This window comes from Erigeron canadensis, chromosome 5 (genome assembly GCF_010389155.1).
Source record: "Erigeron canadensis isolate Cc75 chromosome 5, C_canadensis_v1, whole genome shotgun sequence".
NCBI classification, from domain to species: domain Eukaryota; kingdom Viridiplantae; phylum Streptophyta; class Magnoliopsida; order Asterales; family Asteraceae; genus Erigeron; species Erigeron canadensis.
The window spans coordinates 8,028,758-8,039,819 of record NC_057765.1 but is presented as its reverse complement, the minus strand read 5'-3'; the positions used below and the strand labels follow the sequence as shown (position 1 = coordinate 8,039,819).

General features: G+C 31.4%; 1 protein-coding gene across 1 annotated transcript; it reads left to right on the top strand.

Moving 5' to 3' along the window:
- Nucleotides 1–1,415: 1,415 nt before the first annotated feature.
- Nucleotides 1,416–4,299, top strand: LOC122600900 (arginine decarboxylase-like). Its single transcript, XM_043773678.1, has 3 exons — nucleotides 1,416–1,596; nucleotides 2,297–2,851; nucleotides 3,143–4,299. The coding sequence occupies exons 1-3, from the start codon at nucleotides 1,555–1,557 to the stop codon at nucleotides 4,157–4,159; spliced, it is 1,614 nt and encodes a 537-aa protein (XP_043629613.1). The 5' UTR covers nucleotides 1,416–1,554; the 3' UTR covers nucleotides 4,160–4,299.
- The last annotated feature ends 6,763 nt before the right edge of the window (nucleotides 4,300–11,062 follow it).

Genomic DNA, 11,062 nt, shown 5'->3' with positions numbered 1-11,062 from the left:
TTTGTCCTTAATTAAGTATGGAAGGGTTTGTATTCTAATTAAGAAGGACTACTTGTATGTAATTAAAGAAGGGGTTTAGTGAAATTTGTTTGCCTATATAAACCCATCCTCCACCACATTTAATACTTTACCACTCATAATATAATTTCACATTTTCCTTACTTTCTCTCATTCTCTCTCACACACACTTAACCTTAAATCATAATTTACCTAGTTTTTAATTTGTATCAGAGCAAAATCACCTTGGTAAAAGATCCATATTCATATCATGGCTTGATTTTGTTCATTTTTGTGCTAAATTGTATTTTTACCTTTTTAACGAAAGTTCCTTACTTTACCTACTAGACATGTTAAATTTTCATCCTTTCTATAATTAATCCACTCATTACCTTCATATAATTATCCTTGAAAAGTTTCAAATCCTAATTCCAAACCAAATTACTTAAAATTGAAATTTTTAGTATTCTATATTTAGTATTCCTTGTTTTTTAGTAGTAGCACTACACTATGTGTAAACTTTTAGGTAATAGGGATTAGTTTCCTGGAATGTAACTATCTTTGACTGAATATTTATAGTAGAAAAAAACTAAAGTTATGTGTATTGTATGTAAGTAACTCGAAAAAATGTTTATTGTATGTAAAAAAACATACGTGACAACCATATACAGGTGCCACTTGTCAGATTTTAATTGGTTGAAACGAAATTCTTACATACAATAAACATTATTTCAAAGTTATTTACATACAATACACACAACTTTAGTTATTTCCTACTATAAACATTTGTTTAAAGTTTCTTACATTCGAGGATATATAAATGCAGCCAAACCTTGGCGTTTGCTTATCTAAATCTGGTAAGCAATAATTCATATATAGAATTTTATATTGATTTTCCTTTTCGCGTGTCATCATCAAGTGAAAAGCCTATTCCAATGAAATATCCATAACGAAAAGATTGGTCGATCCAAATAACGATACTAATCCAACTAACAATACTGTTGGCACATGTAATGGATTTTCACAAATTATCCGATCATAGAAAGATTCACAATATTGTCATATCATATTATCATGTGACATCAACAATTTGCAATTTTGATCTTCACAATGTTTAAAACATTTAAAGTTTTATAGATAAATGTTAAACTTGAATTTAACACTCAACTTTTTGAACCTCTTCATATTTAACAAACCTTATATGTCACGATTTTTTATTTAGTCATGGTTCTAAAACAAGGGTACGACTCCACATAATGCAGTGGAAGAGCAGAGTATTAGGCCTCAAGCGACAGAAAATTATTTTTTGTTATATATAGGACTCGAACCCATGACGCCACCATGACTCACTCCTCCATTATTAGAGCCACTTGAGTTGAGAATTATTAATGATAGTTCCTCTTCTTGATATGGGTTCTGTCAGTGCAATAATCAAAGGACTCAAACCCATGTTTTTCTTTACCATATGCAATCAATAATACGAGTAATAACTATTATTGCATCATCTACCATTCATATATTAAACCATTTCTTTAAATTTATTGTTGCAGAACGTTAATGTGTAGCACCAGCACCACAAAAAGAGCTTGCAGTACTCAGGTAAGATTATCTTTTAAAAAAATTTCAATTCTAAAAAACTTGCAACACTTCATATGAAACTTCAAAAGAATAATATATATATAAAGCTGCACTACTTAGAATTTTTCATTTCTTTTGGTTGAAATGTACATAGATGAAATTAGTTTTCAATGCAAGTTTTACATAATAGTTCGATTCAAATTATGCTTATCTAAAGATAAACTGGTCAAATAATGGGAAGAGTTGGCAAATAGAAATTTGTCAACTTAAGGTGTGTAGATGCATAAAAATTGTGACCATAAAATTGCTATTGGGACCGGACCTATAGGAGCGACGAGACCCGTAGGGACGACTCCTTTAGGGTCTCAAGAAACACACCAAGGAACAGAAGAAATTGAAAAGCCCATTGCAACCTTACCCATTATTCAAATCACCATGTCTAAAGGGGTGTCCTATATGGGCGACCCGTATAGGCCTTTGTCCGGTCTACAACATCATGATCATCACCCCGGTCTACAACATCATGATTATCACCCGTATAGGCCTTTGTCCGGCCTAGAGTGTCAACGTACATGAGGGCTATAGGGGTGACATATGCCGATTCAGAAATAGTGTTATGCCAGTATCGACTACTTAACCTCGTTATCCAACTTGCACATTTTGTCATCTATATATTGAAGATGATGATTGTTTAATATCACAATGCTGATATCATTTGTAGGAAAGGAACTACAAAATGACAGGGAAGAAAGATGAGAAGATGGGGCTACCGAACAACGCAAACACTGCTATGAATAACATGACTATCTCAGATTCTAAAAATTCTGAAAACCATAAACAACCCCAACTAGTTACTATCCTAAAAGCTTTAGCCCAACAAAAAGTGGCCACTTTCCAGTTTCCTGGCCACAACAGGGGCCGGGCAGCACCATCATCGTTGTCTGATGTGATTGGAGTACAGCCTTTCCTTCATGACATTTCTATGCCTCCAGAGATTGGGAGCCTATTTGCACTTGAAGGCCCGATTTGGAATGCACAAAAGAAAGCAGCTGAGTTGTTTGGAGCTACGCAAACATGGTTCCTTGTTGGCGGTACAACGTGTGGGATTCAAGCGTCAATAATGGCTACTTGTTCACCTGGAGATATCTTAATTCTTCCACGAAACGCTCACAAATCAACATTTTCTTCTATGGTATTGTCTGGGGCTATACCAAAATACATCACCTCGGAATATGATTCTGACTGGGACATTGTTGGTAGCATCACTCCTTCACAAGTTAGCGACAATTTATTGAAGAGAACTAAATTATTCATCTATAGGCAAAATATCTTGAAATGTAAGTTATGGATGGATATGGATTCATTTGGTTCTTTTTATTCTTACTTGAGCCGGATGATAAAAAATTATCATGTCCTGTTATTCATAAGACCATCAAAATGTTGTCAAATTTTGACTTTCAAACCATATGAATTATGTATCAAACATCCACTTTTTGCAATTACTATTGTGCAAAACAAGATGATTTATGTAATTCTTAAAGTGATCATTTTCTTTGATGCATGGCAGGTGGAGGAAGCAATCCAAGAATTAGATGATCAAGGTCTAAAAGCATCAGCGATTCTTATCACATCTCCAACTTATCACGGTATCTGCAGCAATCTCGAAAAGATTTCCTTGTTATGTCATTCTCACAACATTCCCATCATTGTGGATGAGGCTCACGGCGCACACTTAGGATTTCATGAAAAATTTCCGCAGTCAGCTCTGAACCAAGGGGTTGACATTTCTATACAGTCAACGCACAAGATATTAAGCTCTCTTACCCAATCATCCATGCTACACATGTCAGGAAAGCTCGTGGATAGAGAACGACTATGTCAATGCCTACAAAGCCTTCAAAGCACAAGTGCAAGTTATCTACTTTTAGCTTCTTTAGATGCTGCAAGGGCTCAATTAAGCGGTAACCCAAAAACCATCTTCAATAAAGCAGTTGAAATAGCCATGGAAGCAAAGAATTTTATAGAAAAGATTCCTGGAATTACCGTCCTAAATTGTGATGATCCTTTAAGAATTACAATAGGGGTGTGGAAGCTTGGTATTTCTGGCTTTGTAGCTAATGAAATATTATATGAAGAGGGAGTGATTGCAGAGCTTTCGGGTACCCGTTCTCTTACTTTTGCAATAAATCTAGGTACCACTAGAGATGATGTTATGAGGCTCGTGTCGGGTTTAAGGCATATATCAGAGACTTACGACTCTTTAATTCGTGCAAATGAAAAAGGATCAAATGATGTACATATAAAAGCTTTTCTTGGAACCACTGCTACTAGTGGTATGATATTGAGCCCTCGAGAAGCTTTCTTTGCTAGTAAAACAAGCGTGAGTTGCAAAGATGGTATCGGGAAAGTTTGTGGGGAGTTAGTATGTCCATATCCACCTGGAATTCCGCTACTTATACCCGGGGAAGTGATTACCGAAGAAGCATTAAGTTATGTGGTTGAAGTATTACAGAACGGTGGTTTTGTTAGTGGAGCTGCTGATCCTGGTCTTTCCACTATTGTTATTTGCGTTAATCCGGCATGAGTTACAGCGACGTTCGTAATTTTCTTGGAGAACCTATTCAATTATGATTTGGGTAAACATTTTTTTATCCATAACGGGTTAAATTAACTCTTAAAATAAAAGATAATAAGGTAAAAAGGAGATTGGTACTTTCACTGGAACTGTGCCTATTGGGAGTCAAAATCCATCTAAGTGCATTTTCAATGAGTACAACCTAGTTAGTAGTGTTCAGATTTGTGTTTCAAACAATTATGTGATATCCAATAACTGAAAATGATAATCAGGTGTTAAACAAGTTGAAGATAGAGTTTGGATGTGCGTTTGACCCTTCCTCCCATTTTAAGTATCCTAGTTTGGCTGTCAAAGTCTTTTTCATTCGTCTTTTTCACAGTTGTTCTGCTTTTAGGACAGTGCTCAAAGGGAGACATTTCTGGATAATACAGTCACTCCACTCTATAGGGAAAATTTTGAAATAAATTTATGTTACAAAAAACTTCACATAAACTCAAAAATAAACTCCAAAGTTCACCACCCTAAAAATTCCAATAGTTTGGTTAGCAGCCTAGCATTGGAAACTCAATTCTCTAACTTAGAGAATCAGAGATAAGATGATACTCTATTAAAAAATCTGGGCCAAACTGATCCACTGAATAACAATTTGGGCCGAAAACTCTTCATGGGCTTATATGCCACGTTCCCAACAGTCACTCTCATCAGTAACTAACTAAATACAACGCCTTATGGCTTACATTGAAATCTACTAGTGACTTAGTGAGGCATTGATAAATACGAATGGGTACCCACGTAATGCGGCGGTGATGGGTGGTAGTGGCAGTGACAATAACGGTGTCGTTATTAATGTATAAATAATTGATGTAAAAGAGGTTGTGTAGTTATTTTAAGGGTTAAGAGATGTATGTTGTGAACAATTTCATTCAGATCATTATATTAGGCGAAAATAGTTATATTAATGAATAAATGAGAGTGATAGTTTGAATAGATAGAGTGGAAAATATTTTAGGGATATTATGGGTAGATGTAGTGTATGAGTTGAAAATGTGTTGAAAGTTAATGGTATTTTAAAGATGGAAAGTTGAAAATGGGGGAGAGGTAGTTTATTTTATAAAGGAGTATGGATTAAGAAATTAATCGTGGTTTTCAATTTTTCTGCTAACTTTAATTACTTGAATGCTATTAGTCTATATTCCCTTGTAAAAGAAACTGTCTCTCCTCCTTTTTAATTTTAAGAACCTGAAATGACACATACCCTAACTTAAAATCTGTCCCACTCCTCCGCTCTTTCATATCCCACCGCAACAATTCATCACATTTCTGACCGCAATGAAATTACTTTTACATTAATAACCATATCATCACCGCTGCCTGTTATTGCCGCTGCATTGTGCGGACACCAATCTAATTGTCAGTTTAAAGGTTTCAATGTACTAATGAGTAATGACAACCATGGAAGATGCTATTCAGAAACCGGATTATCATCCATGCTAGTGATAATCAGTACCCAAATTCAACCTTTAAACTTTTTGTTTTTATACTTGAGTGTCTTATTTGATAAACTTAACGAGACGAATGGTGGAAGCAGGAGAACATTTTATTATGGCAGTTAGAAATACCAACATGTTTTTAGCCTTATTTTGACCGAAGGTTTGAGTCATTTAAAGATTGTTTACTAGCATCTTTTTAGCCTTGTTTTGACCGAAACTCTAATGATTAATTCTTGTAAGTCTTTTGAGACTAAACTTTTGCGTTGAAGACGTACAGATACCATAGATGAAATCATAATACACATAACTATTACTGGTAGAAGACAAAAGAATGAAACATAAATAAATAAACGAATTACGATAATAAAAACAATCATCTATTCCACATAACTTTCCTTCAGTTTCTTCAACTATGTACTAGCTAGTTTTTAACTTTTGTTACTGTATTTAATTTATAATCAAACTGAATGAAAATAAAAAAAGAGTTAATTGCAGGATTCGTCCTGGGGTTTGCTCACTTTCGTGGTTTATATCTCTGCTAAAAGCTTTTAGCGAAATTGGTCCAAAGTACTTGGATTTGTTGCATGTTACATCCCTAAGAGTGACGCCATCAATTTTAATCAGTTAAATGAGATCACATGTGCAACATGAGAGGTATTTTCGTATTTTTGCTCAGCTCCATAACTGCTTCCTCTTCCATCTATATATATATAGGGATAGGTTCAAATGAGAACCATTTTAAATAGAAGAACCATAAGAACTATTTAAAATCATTAAATTAATTAATAGTGTATAATTAATAATGACATTTTTGTAATATTATAGAGAATATTGAATAAGTGAATGTTTAAAATCGTCGGAGGGGCATAATAGGAATACAAATTTCAAAAAGGAAAACAAAACTCCGAGTAAGTGGCGCTCCGAGTAAGTGGCGCAGCATGAGGCATGAGCAAATCATTAAACATTTAATTTTTGAACTTGCCAATTTCTTATTACTTTCGACTAAACTATTTCTTTGTTTTCCTAATATTTTAAAATAGGTCTATAAAACTTTTTTTTATGTATTCATATGTGAGAAAAAAATAAAACATATACGTTTTTAGTTTTCAACGGTTAATTCTTATACGTACAAATTAACCAATTCTTAGTATATATATATATATATATATACTTATTTTTGTTTAGATGTGAATTCTTAGTGTTCATATATAAATATTCTATGTTTACCTGTTCAAATTAAGTTATAACTTAATATGTTTATATGTGAATGTCATATGTAAATAAATTTTTTGTATATGAACACATCAAGGCATCAAGCTATAATTAATATTACATATATTCATATGTGAATGATTTTTACATGCACATTTTTATTCATATATTTATTCATATATGCATGATTTGTATTTGTGCAGTATGTTCATATGATTGGTTTGTATTTCATAGTTGCTCATATAATATTTTTGACGCCACTTGTTCATACCCGAACAACAATAGTAAAATATTTCAATATTATTTAACGTAAATTATAATAATTATATGCTCTTGATATAGATTTATTCATTGTCTCAAATTCAACTATTGCAATTTGTATGAATGTATCAAAATAAAGATTGATAAAGATAATTAAAATAGCAAAAAAAAATAAAAATGAAGTGCCTATTATTTTTATTTTTTTTAAATGATACTAGATATAAATAAAATCGTTTCATTAAAAAGCTAATTTGCATTACTACGCTTTTAGCTCATGGAAATAGATGGATTTCAAGCGTAAAGTGTAAGCACAAATATTTACGTATCAAAATAAATAAAATAAAAAAATGAAAACATAAGCTAAAAATGTTTCTATTTAAAATTAGAAATGAGGACGTCAGTTCCAACAAGGTGTATCCCAAATTTAAAAAATATATATATATACTATAAGACAGTTGAACTAATGACTTATTAACCAATCACATCGCTCAATATTATCAAATTGACTTTTGATGATGTCATCATTTAAATCTTTAAATAAATTAATTTAACTAATTAAAAGTATTTAATTCCAAAAGGGTTAAAATAACAAAACGGAACTCTTATCTTTATTTTGGATCAATTCTAACTTAATTAATAAAAAATATTTAACTTCATTAAATTCTTTACTTCCCCAAAGGGAGAAAAAAATGTAGCTTTTCATAGTTTCATACTCAACTTTTTAATATCATGTATACAAATATATTAAAAACCCCGATTTTTATTTTTTTTATGTATTAGTAGCTAAATATATGAATATATATAATATTAATAATATCATAAAAACCGTGTCAAGTTTTAGACACGGGTCTAAAATCTAGTTTGTTAGCTAAAATCATGGAATGTAAAATCTTAAACAATAAGTCTTTTTAATGTATTATTAATGAATTACAAAACTACCCTTATATGTTATTAGCGATAAAAGAGTTCTTGTGGTTCATCCATTTAAAATGGTTCAAAAAAAAAACCGTATAAAATATGGAAAATCAAAAAATAGGTAACAAAATTGTATTTCTAACCTTAACTAGCTAATCAACCCGGTTTCAACCCGGGTTAATTGATAGACGTTTTGCAAATAAACCAAATGATACCCGGTAGCTTTACAATATGTTGTCGAAAAACAAAAATAAATGGAAACAAAAGTTGTATAGTTGTGGACACACGTTAAAACACATTCGGTTCGCAAAAAAAAAGTTATCGGAAAAAAAAAACATACCATAGTTTCGGCCTATTGTACGAAAAAATAAGGTGATTAAAATCTTAAATAATAATATGGACATTTAATAAAAATCTATATTAATGATGCATATTTGAAAAAAAAATCTATTAAAAAAGTATATTTTGAATTTTAAATAGAAAAATATGATGATGCTATAATTAAATTAAGGGGATGTGTGTTAATACAAATTTTAAAAAATCTTATGCCATCACAATCTTCCTTTATTAATATAATAGATCTCATCATAAGAAACCAAACAAACAAATAATAGTAAAAAATCTATAAATCTCTAACGATTTCTTAAAGGATGTCATCTTCCTCGTGAATCCGAAGTTGCATGTCTTCGTACACCACCACCACCACCATTCCCGTCATCACCATCATCACAACTAATAAGATCGATCTATCTATCTCACTAAAAATAAAACAAAACCAAAAATGGTTCGATGGTTCCTATGCTTCTTGTTTTTTTAAACATAAACACTAGTGGTATGGGATTATGGGTATTTTGTTTGCCCACGTTCTAGTGAGGTTTTTTACTTTTTTATTTTTATTTTTGCCTATCAATCTATACAATTCGGGTGGGTCTTATGTTCTAGGTTTGATAATGATTACGGAGATAATGATGATGTATATGATATATAATTTATATTTGCAAGTTGTTCATTTTATCTTTTTCAATTTTTTATATTCAGATGTGATTTTAGGTTTTTATGATAAGAAAAAAATTGTTATGATTTTGAAGATCCATATTTATATCTTGTTGATAATGAAATAGAGATGATGATAAAGATCTGAGTTTTTTATTGAAGAAAATTTTTTGGATAAATATAAGATTTGAAGAAGAACAACTGGAGAAGAAGAACAAATAGGGAAAAAGGCCAAAGTGCCCTCATGTGAGGGACACGTGATGTGTTTTAACAAAAGTGTGAAGTTTTGAACCAATTTTACTAAAATTTTTGAAGAGGGATGTAAACCACGAAAGTGAACAAACCATAGGGATGATCGACGTTGAAGTATCAATCAAAAATAAATCTAATTACCTTATACTAGATAGGGTAAGTGGGTATCGTTCCCACGAGGAGCGTCTGTGGTTATAGTCAAGTTTTAACAATTTTCGATTGGTTTTGAAAATAATAAGAAAAACTTAATTTTAATTAACTAAATTACTAGACTTAAAGATAATAAAACAAGACAAAATTAAAAAGAGAAGTTGTAAACAATGATAAAAAGTGCATCCCTCTCGAATCCCAAAAGTAGTATAATATACTTAATAAACTTTACCGAGTATTTATTCTAAATTACATAGACATAATTTTATTACTTGATAAGAGCAGTTTTGGGCACAACTTATGTTAATTATATGACCTGTCTTAATCCCTAAACTAGGTGGACTTGACACAAATCATTAACTCGCAATAAATTGTCTTACGAAAATTCAAATCAAATAATAGTGAATAAAATACTCAATCAGTCATATGATTTTTAATATAAAAAAAATAATGTTTACGCGACTGAAAGTAAAAGTTCATCAAATAAATTAATTAACAATTGTTTATCGGGAGACGTACATCGGTATCTTCAAGTCACCAAAGCTTGATAAAGAAAATCTTTGCATGATGATCGAATATTGGTGATGTTACTCTTTGTCCTTCTGTTCGTCCGAAACAAAAAGATATGTATCAACCTACTCTCGAATTAATTGCTGCCAAAAGATATGTCTCCAATTCGTCCGCAGCCTCTTGTTCGATAATTAATGAAGTCTCCCAAAAATTAGACTAACAATTACATATATAGCCTCCCAATTTTTTGAACCCCACGTGAGGACTTATTTAGCCGACAACACAAATTCACGAATCAAGATTTGAGATGGGCTTTTTGATCCGCCTAAAATAAAAGACTATGGAATGTTGGGCTGATATGGTAATTTACGGCCCAAATAGAAATCAACACAAAACTCTTCAAGTGTCATAAGTCTTTGTCTTTTCTTGTCTTCCATTTGCACGACTAAAACAAAAACAGGTCCTCCAAGAATCTGATCCACCATCAGCCATTTTCTTTGTGACACGACCATACTCTACCAATGTAACTTTATTCGATCACGCTTTTTAACCATCTTTTATGTATTTTAGTTTAAACTTAAAATTTACAAAACATATACCAAAGTAGGTCTATTCACAAAAAAATTAATTAATATAATCATTTTTAGACCATCAACTATATATCCAATTATGACTTATCAAGGGACGAATCCTGCAATTAACTCTAAAAATAATATAAATAAAAAGGTAAAAGAAAGATGTTAGATATTAAAATAATAATGTCTATTTGTAATTTGTTAGAACAATAGGGTTAGAACAGAAAGTTTGTCATATATATATATATAAGACTTGTAACCTTTTCCACCATATTTCATTCTAATATAATTTCTTATTTTATTTTCTCTCAAAAACACACACTTCATATTTTACACACTAGCTCAATTCATGAGTTTTAGTTGTTTCAAAAGATGTATACTGATATAGAATATAGACACACATATGATAGACTTACAAAAATTATTGGTGACTGGTGAGGTTATTTCCAAAGGAATTCATGCATATCCTTTCTAAAACATAAAATATTATATATATCCTCGTATACCACACATCAAATTATTATTTTTAAACTAAAAGATATATAATTAAAGGG